This window comes from Eriocheir sinensis, chromosome 37 (genome assembly GCF_024679095.1).
Source record: "Eriocheir sinensis breed Jianghai 21 chromosome 37, ASM2467909v1, whole genome shotgun sequence".
Classification (NCBI taxonomy): domain Eukaryota; kingdom Metazoa; phylum Arthropoda; class Malacostraca; order Decapoda; family Varunidae; genus Eriocheir; species Eriocheir sinensis.
Genome location: NC_066545.1, coordinates 15,995,689 through 16,015,482, shown reverse-complemented (window position 1 = coordinate 16,015,482; position 19,794 = coordinate 15,995,689). Strand labels below are relative to the sequence as shown.

The following is a 19,794-nucleotide window of genomic DNA, read 5'->3' as shown; positions in this document are numbered from 1 at the left end:
GCTTATCAAAGACTCCTGCCCTTCACATTCTTCTCTTTATTGTCTTTAGTTATGACCCCTTTAATCTTCTGGGAGTTGCCACACTTGTGTTAGGGTTTTTACAAACATTGTCACAAATGATGAATAAGACGGACAAATTAAATATTCATTACTGGCACGCAGATCAGTTAGTAAGGTTGACTTGAAAAATAAATATGTAATTCACTTTATTTAAACATGAGGCACAGGCAACCACTTTCATGATGTGCAGCACACAACCCAAACCCTGAAAATCATAGTAAACCAATAATCTAACTCCTCAAGTTAATTATGTCCAGGATGCGATTTCTCCCTTCTTCCCATCATTATAGCGGACCCGTGAGAATCACACGTAGATCTGTTTGAAAATTGGGGGTGTCTAACCATGACTAGAATTAATGGACAAGCATTATAAGGTAAACCTAGTTTACAATTAAAATATTTTTTTTAAATTTGCTTGTAAAAAGCTAGTTATAATAAGCAAATATATTATGTAACTATCCTGTTTCTCCCCAAAAAGTATGGCGCACTTGGCCACAGCAATTACATGATCCTTTCATCACCGCACAGAACGAGCTCTGTTTTGACAGACAAGAGTTACGTATGCATAGTGGTCACAAGAAATGAAATCAAAGACCCAATCACATCCCTGAACAATACAGTGCAATGAAACCAAATTTTGTAAAAATTTATCCTTTAAGAAAAAGTGGAGATACTGTAGCAACATGGAGACAATCAAATAACTTAAATGAGGATATAAAGGTCACATTTACAAATGCAGGGATGTTAGTCTCTGCTAACTTCCAACTACTTAATCACCTGATGAGGAAGTAATGAGACCGACTGCTTCAAAATGCCACAATAAAACCTTATAAAAACTACATTTCCCCTGCTGCTGCCCTGCATTCCTAACCACCCAGCTTATCACAAAATACAAATACAAACTTTGTTCCCTTAACTAGCAATATTTATTGTCTTTGTTTATAATTACCTTTCAAAAGCCTCACTTCTAAGTGTACATATTTCATTATCAAAACATATTTTGTAATTGAAAAGTTTCAAAACTGATAAATTTTCTTGTTTCAGTATAATAGTAACTATGATTTTCTTGGTAAAGAAAAAATTCATCAATTAACTAGTTTAATTTAAAAGGAAACTAATTAATTTGTAACTGTGAAAACTAAGTAACTAGGAGGCTTGGTAACTCATATTCTCCATAGTAATTTGTTTCATTGCTTCAAAATACTAATAACCTAATTCTACTAAATATACAGCTCCTCTAAATAAACCTTTGTAACTATTCTAAACAATAATCAATTCCTTGGTTCAAAATAATGGTAACTTCTTTTTACTAATGATTTTCCTGGTAAATACACAATTGTGCTTTGGTATGTCCGTTCTTTGTGACGTCTTTGACACACTCAGTTCACTAAAATGTAAGGAAGTGGAGCTGTATCAGCACAAAAATAATTCCCTTCCAACATGGACTTTTAAGTATATCACTGATTATATACCATTCCTAATGTGACTAAACCCTATTGAAGAGATTGCAACAAAAATTAAGTCACACGGTGACTAAACTAAAAATACATGTTAGGTAATGGTGAGCCCTTCGTCACTAGATCCATTACAAAAGTTTCTGGCTTGCCTTCTGGTCCACTGGGTGGTGGCAGCCACTGACTGTTTATGACTCCATCAAGTCTACAATTGACTTGGCCAAGTCCATGGTTTGGTCATCAAGAAGCACAATGTCAAACTTCTCCATGAAGGACTCCAGACGCTCACTGATCTGAAAGATGAAGTCAATGTATGTACTTTGCAGTGTTGTGTTGATTCTAAATTATTTTTATTGTGATGCCAACATTTTGATAAATAACAAATGGTATCAAAAGGCTGGACTGGTGTCATAGTGAGCTCTCAGTGCCTGGACAACAACAGTCTGAGGCCACCGCTGAGTGGTGCTCACCTTGCCATTCAGGAAGCCAATCTTGAGCACACTGTTTGGCTGGGGCACCCCGAGGGCCATCTTGACGTCCCCTATTGAGTCTCCCATCAGTATCACGTTGGTTCTGAGGCGCAGCTTTTCAAAGTAGTTTGAGGAATGGATGGCATCTTCATTTTTGTTGAACACATGAATTATTTTTCCTTTGAAGCCCACCATAATGCCCTGAGGATGTAGTTATTCAATTAAGTGAATGTTCAATTAAATCCACTGCAAATATATTCTGTAAACACTACTTACATGACAAGGCACAGAAACAACTCTCTTCAGTTACAGAAGACGCCTGTTTTAAAAGCAAATAATACATTCATGTACACAAATGTATATGTACACACAACTCACCTCTTCATTATACTTAAAGAAGTTTGAGACCACCTTGACATTATCAGTGTAAATGTTGAAGTACCAGAGGACATGCTCCAGCACATCCCCCATGCCTGCTGACAGCACCAAGATGGGCACCCCCGCCTGGTGCAGCCTCTTGCAAAGGTCCGCCGCTCCGTCCCTGCACCAGGAAACACCTTTAGCTGCTTCCTTGCCTCTGGACAACCCACTACTCAGACTACAGAACTATATCAGAGAAAAACTAAAAATTGCTACTCACACTACATACACTAGTAATGCAGAAAGGGTTTGAAAAAAAAACATGCACCCTCAGTAACTGTACTTAGATAAAATTATCTAACATATTGAACCCTTTCTCTATTGTTTTTTGCTATACATTGCTGCTTATCATTAATGAGGCCACCTCTGGCACTAAACAGGTCATGAAAGTCCAAGCAACTTCAATGAAGCTTTACAAACCGGCAATCTGAGGTGTTGATACATTTCACAATACAGGCGAAACACTGCTTTCCTCACCTCAACATGACTGTGCTTGTCGAGACCATGCCCTTGATGGAACCCTGGTTGAGGTTACACTTGACAAGGAGGTCGTGGATCTTGCCATACCACTCCAGCATGTAGGGAATCTTCTCCTCCTCCATCATCTTGGGGTCAATCTCGATGGGGTAGTACTTAGAGAAGAGACTGTTGGCCTCCTCGCGGTAATACATGGGCATCTCGAGGCTGTTGTCCAAGATGCCTGCAACCCATGGAAGCGATCCCTGAATGTAGTAACTTGAGGGAGCTTACCAAATTGTTTACATGTGTCCTAGTCAGTATTCGAATGGGAAAACTATGTATTATTGAGACATTTAACTGAGGTGTAAAAGTTCTAAATACAGTTTGGTAATTAATAAACAGCTTATCTCTCTATTCTAGGACTTAAAATCCAATAAACAGCTTTAAGAATAAGATTAAACATATACCCAATAAGGACTAAACTGAACCCAATACTGTATAATAATTAATTCATACTTGTTGATATGTTTCTAAAGGCATTTTGAATTTTGTTACTGTTTCCTACACATTCAAGGCACCCTTGATTCTCCGCTGTAAGGGTAGCAACAGAAACCAGGTTACCCGCTCAAAGGCTGCTGGTACTGACCTTCATCGACCCACCTCACGGACATGCACTCACTACCAAGCGTGGCCACACACCTTCCTGGTCATGAATGTGTTCCAGTGTGTTGGCATTGGTTACACGTGTGGGTTTATTAAAAGGACATCAGTAGGCTATTCATGAAAGCAATCAAGACTCGCTCACTAACTACGACATTTGCAAATAAATGAATTGAGGATTATTATTGAGGCTAACATCGTATTTGTTGACGGCCCTGTGGAGCGCTGCGTTAGTGGCGGTGCGGGGCCTGAGATCTCATCAACAGTAAATGGTAAACAAATGCTGAAATCAGGGGACCATTGTTGCTTGCTTAGTCAGCATGAGTGGATGAGTGTTGTGGGCGTTGAAAGTTAGTTGGACAAAGAGGTTTGGATTGCTTGCAAGCTTAATAGACCTGCTTTTTGGATCACGAGGAACAAAGTGCATGCCAGCAATGTCCCACCTTCAAAATGTTAAAAATTTCCTGTTATTCTCACATACTAGTAAAATATCCTTGGGTCACTTCAGCTTAATGAGGTGATATTGACTGACATATGACCATTATGTTCTCCCAATTAAATTTTGTATATTCCATCCTTGTCCTCTTCAATTCTGCACAAGAACTATCCAGCGAAAGAACCTCTTCACCAAACGTCTCCACTGGGTGGCAACCAGATAACATTTTTTACTAGCAGATAAACCTCTTTTTTTCTGTGTCAGCCTACCCAAGCTGGCTGCCAGTGCAGGTCAGTGCTGGTAGCCTGTGAGCAGGTAACCTCCATTCTTTGTTCCTACTTTGTCTCAATGTTTTTGGGAGTTTCTGCATGAAAAAAATGCAAGCTTATAATAAACAATTAAAAATGTGTCTTTAATTATTTGTCTTACAATAAGGTAAGAGTTATCAGCAGACATTGGTCCTTGAACCTGCACTGAGGGAAGTGGTGTGTTACCCCAGGGCTGTGACTTGTGCAGGGAACAGGTGGTTAACAGCAGCAGTGATGGTGACTGACTGTCTGGTGTTTGGAGCCAGGACAATGATGAAGGGTGTTACTGTATACACTTGTGTAGAAGTTAACCGTTCAAAAGCTCAGACAAGTTCAACCCAGGAACAAATTCAACTCTGAGAAAAGTGGCAATCATTTAAAAGTCTGTCCCTTAAATTTTGCCAAAAAAGTAATTCAGATCTAACATTAAGCAGCTGCAGCTTAATTTATCAAAACATCTAGGTGAGTGCAATGAACTGCTATGAGTACCATGCAAATACTTTGTGTCCAGGTGATACAGAGGGTGAGGCTCTCAAAGAGTGCTTGAGAGGAACGTTGGGCTAAGCAGGAGGTGGGTGTCGGAGCTCAACTCACCGTGACAAGTTTGACACATTTTCCCCTTGTCCCAGACCCGAGTGAGAGTCGGCAATGACCTGAAAAGCCAGTGAGGTTCCATCCACACACCTGCACCTCACACTACAGTTCACTGAGCTCATGTACAACAAAGAATCACAGGCACAATCCATCTATAACAAAATGATCTGATATTCCAATAAAGACTGGAATTCAATTTCAAACAGACCTGGGATTGGCAAGTTGGCAACACTTGCCTTTTAATGAATTTCCCAGTTCTGAATGGCAGACAGTGTGGTGAGCTCATGCTTTATACATGAAACAGCAACAATTAGTTCATAGTATGTGTGTTCCCATACAGTATCCCAAGAAGCAACATATACAAACTGCAGAATAGGTTATTTAATAAGTACAAGGCATTGCAGACCAGACCCTGCAGTAAAACAATATATTTAGCAAGAAGCCTTACTGTTTGAGGGAACCAGAATGTGAAAATATAGAGTTAGTACTACAGATAAACTGATACAAGGAAGAGAAAGACGGCAATAGTCACTACTATACCAGCTCTGGCACCGTCAGCCTTGGGAGCATGACAGTCATGCATAGTTTATACATGTGTATGAACAATGCCCAGAAAAGTCTAGGAAAAGGTCTCATTAGCACTAGCATACTAAAAGTAGCATGACAGTATTTACAGGAAAAATGTTTACTTTGCCCACACTAAGCACTGCCAAGGAAAAGTGAAATCTATGATGTGTTGAGGAAGCTACCGACAACCTTTGAGCATGAGCCCCTTGGTTACCAGCAGGACAGCATCCACTCTGCCCCAGCTTAGAAGAGCCTAGAGTTACCAGCACAACGAGAGCAGATCTACTCAACTTTACCAGCATAACAGGACTACCTCTCTCCATCCCAACCATGAGCTCTTTGTTAGTGGCATGACAAGCTCTGTACAACCTTACCAGAAACCCCTTTACCAGCATGACAACCAACTCCAGTCCTACCAAAGTCTGTTTGTGATGAGTATGACAAGAACAGCTCCACTCAACACTACCAAATACTTCATTAACCAGCATGACACAACCAGCTCTTATCCACCCCTACCACAAGCCTCTTGGTTAGTGGTGTGGCAAGAACAGCTTTACAAAACCTCACTACAATCCCTTCAGTTAGTGGTACAACAGAATCAGCTCTCCCAGCCTTACCAAAAGCCACTTAGATGCTAGCATGACAGAATGAGCTCTACCCAACTCTACCATAAGCCCTTTGTTATTTGCATGACAAGACCAGTGTTACCAAGGCTGTCTTGATCGGAGGGCCTGAACTGTAAGCTGTGTTGAAGTCACAGGTGGGGACAGTCCCTGCAGAGTATGTGATCAGCTGCCAAGAAATGGAGAAGGTGACGTCATTTGAGTTTGTTATGCCTCTACTTCCCATCATTATTATTGTTGCTGCTTGCTGTTCATTGAAGGGGAGACTGATACAACAATGATAGTAATGAAGTTAGAAGAGAATCAGACTTGTGGGCAGCCTAACTTTCACCATCGCTAAACAGCTGATCATGGACTGTGCTGAGAAGGCCGCCAAAAGTGACATCATTATGGCTCAACACACCCAGGCCTTCAGACTAAGTTGGCCTCATCTCTGTTCAACTTACCACAGACCCCTACGTTCAGCATGTCAGGATGAGCTCCCCAGCCTTCAGACACAACACTAAGAACTCTCAAAACACTCACCAAAACTAGATTCTCCTATTTCTCCACTGACATGAAATCAGGTCTTTGTCACGTCAGAGTCTGCAATGACCTGGAAGTTACACGCCACTGTGATGAGGCCCAGATGGCAGACTGCATGAGCACTTCTTGCATACAACAATGATGAAACAGGAATGATAATCAGGGTTTCTCAAGACCCACCTCCTGCTTGCACTTTCGGCAAATTGCATTCATTGGCAAATATTGGATGCTAAGATATAAGATTGATATATACTTCATGATATAGGGAATCAACTAAACACTTCAGATATTGTATAAAACCAGCAAGACTGTGACCACGGGAAGCCCAGACCACAACAAAGACACTGGCAAAGAACTGCTGATCGAAAAGGACATGTGATTATATGGCCATGACCTGCTATGCATTGATATCCAACCCACAGCAGCCAGCCCACCAAGCCCCACTAGTGATAAGCACTGCAAAAGGTCTCCATGGTATTCAGACAGCCAAGGGAAGGGAATATTATCGAGACCCACAAAAGGGCATCAAGGGAAAATAAATAATTGATATCAAAACAGAGTCCCCTCAATGAGCAGACATGGATATGAAAAATAAAAGTGACAGTAAAGTAAGGAGAGAAATAAAAATAAGGAAAAAGAGGAGGGGGACAAAAACAATGCCCAATAAGTTAACGGGTGTAGTAGTAGCTGTTGATTTGATATTATGAGTCACATGACTTCTGAGAGCCCTGTGTGACATATCAAAGGCTATTAGTAATTGTCTATCTAGTATTATGATCCAGAAAATGACATGAGAGCCCTGTGTAAGATTTCAAAGGCTAGTAGTAGTTGTTGATGTATTATTATGAGCCACATGACTTCTGAGAGCCCTGTGTGACATTCCAAAGGCTAGTATTAATTGTCTATCTAGAATTATGAGCCCCAAAATGACTTCTGGTTGCCTCCCACTTACCCCAGGAGCAGTGGCAGGGCTGGCCTTTGTAGTGAACCCTGGTCAGCGTGAAGTCAAAGTCCACCACGAACTGAGGGCAAACAGGCGGTCAGACACTTCAGGTGGAGACAGACAAGTGGGACAGGGAAGGAAGAGGAAAGCCGGAAAGGATATATACAGCACATTGACATTCCTACCATGACCTGAAGGCAAACAGGTGGAGAGACACTTGTGTGGCTGAGTCTGCAACAGACACTATAGGGAAAGAAGGGAAGGAGGGAAGAAAGCTGAGAGGATATATACAGTACATTGATTTTGTTTAAGGGATATTATGTAATAACTGTGCCCTATTGATGATGGCTTAATGTGATGTGTTGGGCTGGACACACACTGAGATGCAGGGTAGGCCAGTAAGGGTGTAGGTCTCAATATGCATCCCATTTTATCTTTTGTCTCCCACAGCAAATGGTTCTCCTACTCCTCACCTGAAGTTTGGGGAAGCCACCGGCTACTATGGTGCTAAGCAGTGCCTCGACGTGGGTCGGGTCCTTGATGCGCACACTTTTATTGCCGAGAAGTCTCAGCTGGAAGGAGAGCAGGGCAAATGTGAGTTACAGCCAGGGAGTAAACCAGCACACAGGGTAATGCAGCAACCTAACATAAGCAGCTTGGACCATTGGCATGGATGCTGTGGAACAACCTTTTCTCTAAATGACTTAATTCTCCCTAACTTGGATACTTTCGAATTATCTAACTAAAGTTTCCATTCCCATTAATGTATTTCAAAATTTTTCAAACTAGCACACGTGGCACTAATGGGGAGCTCACCTTCTCCAGCGTGGGGAAGGCACCCTCAGTGTTGGCCATGATGGTTCCTGGGGCAGAGGACACTACAAGAGGGTCTGGGGCTGCTGTGTTGCTGGAGGTGTTCCGAGCCCCTCCTGTTGACCCACAAGACCTGCCTGGGCTACCGTCAGCCGAGTGAAGCCCGCTCAGTGCCCTGGACAGTTGGCGTCCTCCTGCCCTCAGTAGAGCCTCCCTCGCCACCAGCATTAAGGTTGCCCACCAGCAGGCAACCACCCTAGTCTTCCTCCCACCTTGCTTGCCTTAAGGTATGCTAAAAAATAAATATTAGAAAAGTTTTAAAAAGTACTTATGATAATCTCTCTTCTCTTATTTTCATTTAATGTTCATATTTTCCCTTATGGGATAGGACAGGCTTAGAGTCTCCCCCACTCTTGATCAAAATGACAAGAAGAGAAAGAAAGGAGTTTATTGAAATTTTACTCTTAACTCTTATCATAGTACAGTACAACTTCTTGAAGTCAGCACAATCAGAGCAGAGGTGTTACTGACTTTGCCAAACTGCTGACTTACTGGACTGGCCCATCACACAATAGTAAGAAAAACTCCTGACTGTCACCCAGCAGCAGTTCATGCCTTGCTCAGGACTCATTTTCTGAGGGAAAGTTGAGTGGTGTATGAGGTTCCATGCAGCTGTACCCATAGATCAGTAGTATTTTATGAGCTCTTTCTGGGAGGGTACTGGGTGGCCATTATGAGTTCAGCACGTGCTCATACCGTGGGGTGAATGACACACATACAAAGATACATACCAATGTTCACACACACACACACACACACACACACACACACACACACCTTTCTCTTCTCACATTCACACTTTCCTCTTTCCCCCCTTATCTCTCTCTCTCTCTCTCTCTCTCTCTCTCTCTCTCTCTCTCAACCAAAAATACCAAACATTAATTAGCCCATTGCTTCAGACAGGTGACCGGACTGACCCAGCCATTATCGCCCCATCTCTCTAACATCGATTCCATGTAAAATTTTCGAACACATAATACACAAACACATAATGATTGATTGATTGATAAGTTTATTGTTGCAGACACAATAAAAGGCGTAGGAACATGCCATCCCTACCCCCAGGCAGTACGTAGTGTAGGTAACACTCACTTTTTCCTCTTTCCCCTTCCATCTCTCTCCCCCTCACACCCTTCCCACTCACCTTTCCCATGGACAGTCTTTCACAGCACCACACTCACCCTCCTTCCTCTTCTTACACTTAATTTTCTCCTCTCCTTTCGCCCTCTCATCACACCTGTGTATATATTACCCGAATCTTCACCTTTCGCCCTCTCATCTGTATTACCCGAGTTTTCACCTTTGCAACGGTCTACCTTTCATATGTTCTTTTTTTTTTCTTCTTCTTCTTAAGTTAAGGTAATATATATATAGGTAGATGAAGAAGAGAGATAGAGAGGGAGTCATGAGATAGAAATAGAGAGGAAAAGGTTAAGATAATATAATCAATCAGTCAAAGGGGGCATTGACACACAACCAAATATACCAAACATTAATTAGCTCATTGTTTAAGACAGGTGACATCGATTTTTTTTTTTCGTTGGGGATATATATACCCCAAGGGGGGAAGGCGGTGCATGGTTAATTCTTTCAAGTGGAGGAGGCCCAACAACGGGGCTGGGGGTGTCCCATGTAAAATTTTCGAACACATATATAATACACAAACACATAATGAATCACCACAAACAACATTCTTATACTTACAACACGGCTTTCGACATAACGCTCATGTGAATCGCAACTCATTACTATACATTTCACGACATAACGAGGCTACTCGACCGACGTGACATTAAACAAGTTGACACTAATGTTTTAGAGTTTGCCGAAGCCTTCGACAAAGTCCCGCACAAAAGACTGATATTAAAATCGAAACACTACGTACGTACGGTGTTTCAGGACCTATTCTTCACTGGATCACTGCATTTCTTACTAAAAGGACTCAACGTGTTCTTCTTGACGGACCTTCATCTGACACTGTCCCTTTCTCGTCCCACAAGGCACCGTTCTACGCCCCCTTCTTTTCCTCCTGTACGTAGGATACATTAACGATCTTCCACTCTCAACGCAATTACACTACAATTACTTCAAAACAAATTCAACTACAATTACAATTACATCTAGCTGGAAATTTAATTTACAATAGTGCCACGTAGGTACGTCACGAGCTAGCGTGGTGCAGCCGGCGGTGCACACTCACATTGACATATATTGACCCACACACATACTTATACAACGCACTCGTAACACACACATCCATAAATACCAAACATATCACACTAACACGTACTGACGCATACAAGCACATACTTTCCACGCACCATGCGTGACTGGAACAGCCTCGATCCCTCAACAGATTTTAATCTTAATTAGCCTGCGATACAATACAATACAAATATGCGTGTTTTTGCACCTGATTGTCTGCAAGACCAGCCATTCCCCTTTGTTGTATTTTACAACAATAAATATTTCAATTCAATTCAATGGATAAGCGCGGATATGGAGACGGGACAGCGCGAGTGTAGCTCTTTTCCCGTATGTCACAACTAGGTAAATACAGCTAGCTAAATACAACTAGGTAAATACAGCTAGGTAAATACACACACACACACACACACACACACACACACACACACACACACACACTTTGGTCATGCAAGAATTAACCGAGTACACGTACCGAGTATTACCTATAACCAAATCCAAGAACCGAGTAAACCGAATAGCAGTACTCGCTCAAATCCAAGAACCGAGTAAACCGAATAGCAGTACTCGCTCAAATCCAAGAACCGAGTAAACCGAATATAGTAGCATTACATACTCAGACCTTAACGTATAGTACATGATCCCCATCTCAGGTGGACCAATACAAGGACGTGGTAGAATAATCAATTAAGGCCCTGAACATATTGATTTTAGATGAATAAGTTTGGCTGGATATCATCATTTGTGTGGGGAGTTGTAGATAGATAGAGAGTGACTAAATTTAAGCAGTGGTGAGAATATAATAGTAATATGGGATAAAATAAATATGGTTTTGCTCACCTAGCATAGAGCATATATTGATTTTAGATGAAAAGTACTATATGGCTGGATATCGTCAATTACGTGGGGATAGAGTGATATAGCTTTTATAATTAAGGAGAAACTGATTGAAAAAACGACGTGGATTGATTCTAGATGAAAAGCAAGGCTGGATATCATAATTTGTGTGGGGGGCGATAGCTTTTACTCAAGGATAAACCGATTAATTAAAAAAAAGGAAGTTGGTGAGTACGATATCATTCGGGCAGGTGATAGCTTTTAATTAAGGATAAACCGATGAATTAAAAAAAAAAAGCAAGATGGTGAGTACGACAATTTAGGCAGGTGATAGCTTTTAATTAATGCTAAACCGATGAATTAAAAAAGGAGGGTGGTGCGACAATTTATAGGCATGCAGGTGATAGCTTTTAATTAGTGCTAAACCGATCAATTAAAACAAAAAGGAAGGTGGTGAGTACGACAATTCAGGCAGGTGATAGCTTTTAATTAAGGCTAAACCGATCAATTAAAACAAAAGGGAAGGTGGTGAGTACGGCAAATTAGGCAGGTCATAGCTTTTAATTAAGGCTAAACCGATGAATTAAAAAGCAGGGTGGTGAGTACGACAATTCAGGCAGGTGATAGCTTTTAATTAAGGCTAAACCGATCAATTAAAACAAAAGGGAAGGTGGTGAGTACGGCAAATTAGGCAGGTCATAGCTTTTAATTAAGGCTAAACCGATGAATTAAAAAGCAGGGTGGTGAGTACGACAATTCAGGCAGGTGATAGCTTTTAATTAAGGCTAAACCGATCAATTAAAACAAAAAGGAAGGTGGTGAGTACGACAATTCAGGACAAGGGAAGGCAGAGAAGAAGAAGAGGAAGAGGAAGAAGGAAGGGACTCCATTTTGAAGCTCCCGCAGAATTTATTAAAGGTTAGTTTGCCGGGTGTTTTCTTGTGCTGGGGGCGTGTTACTCTTAAATAAGGACTAATGGCTGCCTGAGGGTATATTGGGGACTGATATGAGTGTGTCCTGGCCCTTAAGTAGAGATATATAGGTGTGTTGTGGGCGGCCCTCTATTGTTCTAAGGTGGAATTTATGTCCGTGTTATATTCTTTGTTTTTAGCTTTTGTTTTACGTTTTTTCTTCGTCCTGGCGCCTGTAATGTGTTGTCTGTTATTCTAAGGAGGCTGTGGTAAGGTAGAGAGGTGTTATGTAATTTAGTGGACCTGTGAGTGGTTTGAAATTTACGATTGATTAGGTTTTTGGTATTCTCTCTCTCTCTCTCTCTCTCTCTCTCTCTCTCTCTCTCTCCCCTTTATACCTACTTACTTTGTCTTACTCTCTCTCTCTCTCTCTCTCTCTCTCTCTCTCTCTCTCTCTCTCTCTCTCTCTCTCTCTCTCTCAGTTGTCAAATTTTTTCCCAAGCTATTCTATTGTCCCATTTCAATACCTCATCCTCCTCACTACCTCCTCCTCCTCCTCTCCTCCTCCTCCTCACTACCCCCTCTCTCCTCCCTTTTCATCTCCCTCCCCCTTCTTCCTCTCCTCCTCTCTCTCTCTCTCCCTTCCTCCCACATTCATTTATGACAAAGGGTTGATTGATGTTGAGTATTACCTTTTATCTTTGTCCTTTCTTTGTCATAAGCTAAGAGATAGATAGATAGAGAGAAAGAGAGTCAAGATAATATAGATAGGAAGATGGAGAGAGAGAGAGAGAGAGAGAGAGAGAGAGAGAGAGAGAGAGTTATAAGATAGAGAGAGAAAAAGTTAAGGTGATATAGATAGGTTCACAGAGTTAGAGAGGGAGTTAAGAGATAGATAGAAATAGTTAAAGTAATATAGATAGGTTGATAGAGATAGATAGATAGAAAGAAAGTTTAAGTAATATAGATCATAGGCCTAAAGTTGCATGATATTTCTTTTCATGAATTTTTCTCTTCTTTCTGTAGGTTGAAAATGGACAGCAGCAAGAGCAGATCGGACGATGAGGACCACCCGGGCTCACAGAATGGCTACCGGGGCAGGGGAGGGTACAGGGGCGGCAGGGGCGGGGGCTTCAGGGGCAGAGGGGGGCCAGGATTCTCTTCATACTCAGGGTAAGTTAATGAGTGTCCCCTTTTTTTATTTCTCTTCGCTCCTTTCGTCACTGCCCTTCCCCCTTTCTCTACTTTCTCACACACTTTTTTTCCTTCTCTCCCCTCCTTCTTTTCCTTCTCTCCCCTCTTTCTTTTCCTTCTCTCCCCTCTTTCTTTTCCTTCTCTCCCTTCTTTTCCTTCTCTCCCCTCTTTCCTTTTCCTTACACTATTTCTTCCTTTCCCCTCTTTCCTCTCTCCCCTCCTCCCCTTTTTTTAACCTCTGTAATGTTATGTAATTATAAACAGCATAAAGAAAGCAAAATTGTACATATCTTTTTCATACTAGTACTAAAAGGTGATAATTGTATGTCATGTAATTATAAGGAGCATAAGGGAAGCAAAATTATACTTAGCTTTATTGTACTAATACTAACGGGTGATAATGTGTGTTTGTGCCTTTGTCCAGCAGCGGGCCAATGAGGGGGGGCTTCCGAGGGCGGGGCGGCTTCAGGGGCGGCAGGTGGGTGTGCTTGCCTTGTGCCTGGCTGTTACTGTCATTGAGGCTTATTCATGACTGTGGGGACTTGTTTCCTTTGGTCATTGCTACAGAAAACTATCATTATGTTTGCTAAATGGCTTGTCTTGTATCTTAACATCCTCATCTTCTTTCATCATTCCTTTTACATGGACTGCTGGTGGTGTACTGAAACTGGACCCCTTTGTTTTTTCCTTTTTCTTTGTTTTTTCAGCCTTTTTTAGTTAGTATTTTCTCACTAATGGATAAAGATCACGGACTCCTTGTGCTTATTGTGAGGTCTGTGGTTAACCGTTCCTTTCCCTCCTCCTCCCTGGACACTTTTTTATCCCTTTTTCTTTCCTTTTTCTCCTTTTTTTCCCTTTTTCTTTCCTTTTTCCAATTTTTTTTAGTTAGTATTTTCTCACTTATGGGTAGGGAAGGTGGATTTGTGTTTATTGTGAGGCTTGTGGCTAACCATTTCTTTACCACCTCCTCTGGGCATTGTGCTGCAGGGGTGGCGGGCCAGAGGAGGGCTTCCGTGGAGGCTTCAGGGGGAACTACCGAGGGAACTTCCGAGGCAACACATACGGACAGTCCCGAGGAGGGGGGTTCCAGAGTCGTGGGCCACGTGCTCCACGGGGTAACTACCGTGGGGGCAGCTTCATAGAGGGGGGCGGCTACAGAGGAGGCTACCGTGGGGCTCCAAGGGGACGTGGAGGTGGCGGCGGTGGCTACGAGGGCGGCTACCAGAAGAGGGGGTGAGTGTGGCTGCAGTCTTTGGGGGGGGCTTGTACTTGTGGGTGGGTAGTGACTCTTAGGGGGAAAGCACACAAGTAAGCATGGACTTGTTAGAGTAATGCCCATGTTAGATGAAGTGTGTTGACCGCTGATTGTTGCCCGTGACCAAGTGAGTGTTGCTTGCTGGCTGTTGTGGTGGGTGTGTGTCCCTCCAAGCAGTGAGCAGAGAAACTTTCCCCTGATAGACCTTTCATTGCCTACTTAATGTAGTTTTGTCTGAAAAGTACAGTACGTTTTTGCAGTTAAAAGTTAACCTTTTATGTGTTGATAGAGAAATGCCAAGCTGTGATTTAACTCCTTTGTAAATGTAGAAATTATCACCAGATATCTAACTGTTAAATAATGTCATAATATTTTTCCCATAACTAGATTTTTGATGCTATGTTGGTGTTGAGGAATACATTTTGATTAGCTACATAGTTGAAAAATCCCACACCATGACCATTGAATGAGATGGTTTGTTATCCTTGTGTTTTATGTAATGATAACAGTCTCCTTTCTTCTGAATACTGTGACCCCCAGCCTCCCTCAACTTATAGGAAATGGTGTGTTGATGATGCCATAAAAAAGATCTGTTTAACTACAAACTACATTCTGAAATATGAATGCCGGCTGTATGGCCAATACTTACTGTGATGCATAACAATTGAGTTTACATCTGCTTGTGTTTCTTATTTATTTTAATGTTTGAACATCCACAAATCTTAATCTTGTCTTAGTTCCTCTCTTTTTTTTTCTCTTTTTTTTTCTTTTTTTCTTTATTTATTTATTATTTTTTTGACATGTTCTAACAGCACGTTTCACTAGAATAAGATGAGAATGAGACAGCATCCTTTGCATGCTTGCCTGACATGCTGCCAAGTGTTGTGTTTCTGTTTGGTAAGATAGAACTCCTCTGATAGTGTTGAACTGACAGTTTCTAGCAAGGTTTTAGAGCGATCACTGTGTTCATGGTTGTGACAAAACACCTTCACGCAAGAAGTCCCTGCATGATGGTGACTTCATAAAGTTTTCTTTTTCACATATGCACCTTATTCTGGGCTCTGTGACACATGCTACATGAAAAAGGAACACTAGGAATAATTATAAAAGAGTAAGAGAGAAAAGGAGGAGGAGGAGGAGGCTGTGTGTGAGGGCATCACTGAGCTGCGTCTCTTTGTAGGGCCTCACGTGGCTCCCATGGCGGGCCCCCCATGAAGCGGCCCAGGATGGATGGGGAGAGTGGCTACGGCAACAGGTAGGCCGCACACGCTGGACGCTTGGCTCACTCATGCCCCTCAGAGGGCAACATGTGCTTGTTGTGTCATGGGTATTCTCAGACTATGCTAAACCTACAATGGAATGCCTTGCCTCCACTTCCTCTATGGTCTATTTCAAGAAAGGAATTATCTGTAGCAATAAAACTGCAGTCTTGATTTGCTGTCCCTTCAATGTGTAACTGAAGCGCAAGTCACTAAACAGATTACTGACATTATTTGTCACTGAGTGTTGTTGAAAACCTTCTTGTGTTCGTGAGAATGTTGTGAATTCTTATTGGGAAATGCACCACCATATCATTATATATACAATACCAGCATGGAGTATGGAACATTGGGGTATTGACTGGTAGAACACTTATGTTCTTCCCATGAGTCCTCAAAGACAACCTAGCATTCATCTTTCACACAGTCATCTCAGGATGCAAGCTGTGTTAGAAAGTGTCAGTTCTGGTGTAGAGTTTAGAGGAAGGTGATGGTGGTGGTGGTGGTGATGATGACAGTGGTGGTGGTGGTGGTGGTGGGAGTGACAGTGGTGGTGGTGGTGGTGGTGGTGGGCTGCATGTGATAGTGCTTAAGGGTGACCTGTCTTGTGCCTGAGAATATTAATGTTCCCTCATTATAAGAACCCTTTACTCTAGAGACAAAGTTACCCTTGGATGTGTCAACCTCTGTCATAGGTAGCTGTACCTTTAGTACTAACAGTCAGTCACTTGTCAAATAGCTCACCAAATGCAGTAATCACCTTCATATTATTTCAGCCAGGCATATATTTATTTCATTGATACTTCCTTAGGTTCTTGCCGTATCTTTGTTGTTTATGCAGATAACTAACAGCATTTAGTGTTTGCCCTTGCTGGTGTTGATCTGGGTCTGTGGAGTGTGGCCTTGTGCTGACCTTCCCGTCATTCATTTTGTAGTGGGTATGGCGGCGGCTACAGCTCAGGCTACGACAACTACAACGGCCGCCCAAACTACAACAACGGCTCAAGCTACAACAGTAACGGCTACGACTACAAGTCAAGTGAGTAGAATCTGTTGATTCCTTCAGTGTGGGTGTGGGTGTTTATCTGCACATTAGTTTTCCATCAGGATTTTATACAGAGTTAAAAATTACCTTTCCTTAAGGTTTTATACTTCAGGTTTTAGCTGTCTTAGGTTTCAGTTTCTAGTTTTTAGGTGTGAGGTTTAGGTGTTTGCAGGAGTTATGCGGAAAGCCTCCCAAACGCACTCAGCAAGGGGGTACCTCTTTGGCTGACTGGTTAGATGAGTGGCTTCTCATCCCTCTGGTCGTGGGTTCGATCCCTGGTGCTGGCAAACCCTGTCTAGGTCTGGGTTAATTTCTCCTGTGTTTTGTGACATGCACAGGCTGGGCATTTTTTATTCTGCTAAGAGACAAAACAGGTAGAGAGGGAGGAGTGCGGACATGATCAGAAACTTTGAGGGAACGAAGATCAAGGGGTGAAAAGGATTAATTTCTCGTGTGTTTTGTGACATGTAGAGGCTGGGCATTTTTTATTCTGCTAAGAGACAAAACAGGTAAAGAGGGAGGAGGGCGGAAATGAACAGAAACCTTGAGGGAACGAAGATCAAGGGGTGAAAAATAATGACCACAAGAACGGGGGTAAGAGTTTTAGGATGCACACATTGTACTTGCAGACTCTGGGTATGACCAGAACTATGGCGGAGGGAGCAACTATGACAGCTATGATAGCAGGGGGGGCTACAACACCTCCCAAGGCTACAACAACGGTACGTACTAAGGCTCTTTACCTACGTAGACTCAACTCTGCCAGGTCACTCTAGCCCGTACATGAACCAAGTACGTACAGCAAGGTTTTTGGACATTTGTGGGGGAGCGAGTACTATCTGCTAGCCGTGTCTGGCAATGGGACTCAAGGTGCTGTGCTGCTACAAAAGTCACATATAGAGACAGTGGAGTCGGTGGAGTCGCAAAAAAAGAGTAAAAAGTCGAGTGAGAAACGAGAATGACGGAAAAGAAATAAAGCGAGACGGAAAGAGAGAGAGAGAAAAAGAAAGAGAGAGGATGCCCCAAAAATCTACTTCTATGCATACAAATACTGGACCACACTCAGTTCAAACGACAAATATAAATAACTTGGCCAATACAAAATAAGAAGGGTAGGTTGTAAAAGAAAGTACCTTACACCTGCAGTGACTTGAAGAACCGAATTGAAATGATGAAGTAATAGAAAAAATTGATGACTGAATGAGAGATGAACATAATGGTGATGATGATGATGATGATAGTGTGGCCTCATGAATGTCCAAGAAAAAGACCTGTACAAGCCCTGGATGCCACATTAATATTGCATTGTTCACATTTAAGGGAATATTAGCGAGTTAAGATTGTGTGTACTGAATGGATTAGTCTTACACAGAATACTTGTACGGTAGACATTAGGCCGCAGGTGTAGGTTGTCATAATTTCTCACGAGCTGAGAATCTGTTCCTCAATTATTATTTTTCTCATACTGAATCTCTGATGATGAAGGATATCTAAGTACTATTTATTTTAGTATGACAAACTTCTCAAGATGGAGGATACAAAGTAGGAAGTTCTTGGTCACGGTGTAATGTCTGTCCTTTGTAATAAGTGAACGCTGCCTGCAGGTAGGCTCGCAGCTCATCAAGTACAATAAAACATAAAATTGACAAAGTGTTCTGAACCCATCCATCACCCAGCCTCCCAATCATAAACAAGGACAAACAAATGCCAATGTTAAGGGTGTGAGTGGTGCAGGTAATGTATCTCTTTAGTAGCTTAGTCACCAAGACAACCCGCTGCCATAGTCTGCAGGTGTTGAGAGTCAGGTACTGAAGGAGAGAGCAGCGTTATTGTTTAGGTGTACCGAGAGGTAAGAGTCTTTGCTATCTCTTGGCACCAAGCACACACTGGGCATCCTGTGCACTACTAGTCCTTGTGTTCATCTCTGTATGACTTGACATGTTTTGAACTAATGACATTTCTCCGAGAATGGCCAAATTTTATTCCTTACAGGACTGAACAAAGGGAGGAAATAAGAGGTGACATGAATGGGTGGATGGATAAAGCTGAAAGCAGCTTTCCTAAACAAACTCAATAGTTCCAATGGTTATAAATCTGAAAAGAATAATGTCAATGGATTTTGTCCCCACAGGCTGAACACTGATGCAGATGAACAGTATGTGTTACAAGGAAAAGTACATCTAAATGTTACAGCTTCATATTTCATAAACCTTCATAAACCTAATATTTAATTACATTGAATGTTCATATTATACTTAAGAAAGAGATCTGCTTCATGCATATACATTCCTACCACATAGTAAGATAATCTGGCATACCTAGCACTTTTATTTAGTTTCATTGGTGTTTTTATTAGAAAATCTGCACTCAAATATTTTAAACTAATGTTCCCTTCCTAGGAGCATCTTAACTAAAGCATGCTAAGCATTTCAATGGAGTTTAGTTGTGTGGTTTAGTAGTCTGCTCTCTCCAACTCTCCATAATCCATACTAGTGATGGTGACTTCTGCTTCTTGGCATGGACAACTCTCAGTACTGTGGGCAGGTTGGCTCCTCTCCCAAACCTGACAAGTTGAAGTGAATAACACTCATAAATGGGCATCCTGTGAAGGTAGAAAAGTCTTGAAACTCTCTTTGGAATAACAACCATTACTGAAGGCTTGATATTCTCCATTACAATAACTGGAGTTTTGTTTG

The 19,794-nt window shown here is 41.9% G+C and overlaps 2 protein-coding genes across 11 annotated transcripts; one reads left to right on the top strand and one right to left on the bottom strand.

Moving 5' to 3' along the window:
• Nucleotides 1–193: 193 nt before the first annotated feature.
• LOC127008395 (cytosolic 5'-nucleotidase 3-like) lies at nucleotides 194–9,705 on the bottom strand. 7 transcript variants are annotated; one of them, XM_050880437.1, is made up of 8 exons: nucleotides 9,630–9,705; nucleotides 8,336–8,624; nucleotides 7,993–8,091; nucleotides 7,529–7,598; nucleotides 2,882–3,104; nucleotides 2,363–2,525; nucleotides 1,985–2,185; nucleotides 194–1,807 (listed from the first exon to the last, which is right to left on the bottom strand). In XM_050880437.1, exons 2-8 carry the CDS (start codon nucleotides 8,558–8,560, stop codon nucleotides 1,703–1,705), a joined length of 1,086 nt encoding a protein of 361 aa, XP_050736394.1. In that variant the 5' UTR covers nucleotides 8,561–8,624; nucleotides 9,630–9,705; the 3' UTR covers nucleotides 194–1,702. The 7 variants fall into 7 exon arrangements, with proteins under 7 accessions (XP_050736394.1, XP_050736393.1, XP_050736397.1 ...); XM_050880436.1 differs by having other exon boundaries at nucleotides 9,645–9,702; XM_050880440.1 differs by having other exon boundaries at nucleotides 9,657–9,697.
• A 2,493-nt stretch (nucleotides 9,706–12,198) lies between these two features.
• LOC127008393 (TATA-binding protein-associated factor 2N-like) lies at nucleotides 12,199–18,748 on the top strand. Of its 4 annotated transcripts, none has more exons than XM_050880430.1 (7): nucleotides 12,203–12,352; nucleotides 13,372–13,518; nucleotides 13,967–14,017; nucleotides 14,527–14,772; nucleotides 15,975–16,049; nucleotides 16,989–17,092; nucleotides 17,728–18,748. In XM_050880430.1, exons 2-7 carry the CDS (start codon nucleotides 13,379–13,381, stop codon nucleotides 17,829–17,831), a joined length of 720 nt encoding a protein of 239 aa, XP_050736387.1. In that variant the 5' UTR covers nucleotides 12,203–12,352; nucleotides 13,372–13,378; the 3' UTR covers nucleotides 17,832–18,748. The 4 variants fall into 4 exon arrangements, with proteins under 4 accessions (XP_050736389.1, XP_050736387.1, XP_050736386.1 ...); XM_050880429.1 differs by having other exon boundaries at nucleotides 13,964–14,017; XM_050880432.1 differs by lacking the exon at nucleotides 15,975–16,049 and having other exon boundaries at nucleotides 12,199–12,352; nucleotides 13,964–14,017.
• Nucleotides 18,749–19,794: the final 1,046 nt, after the last annotated feature.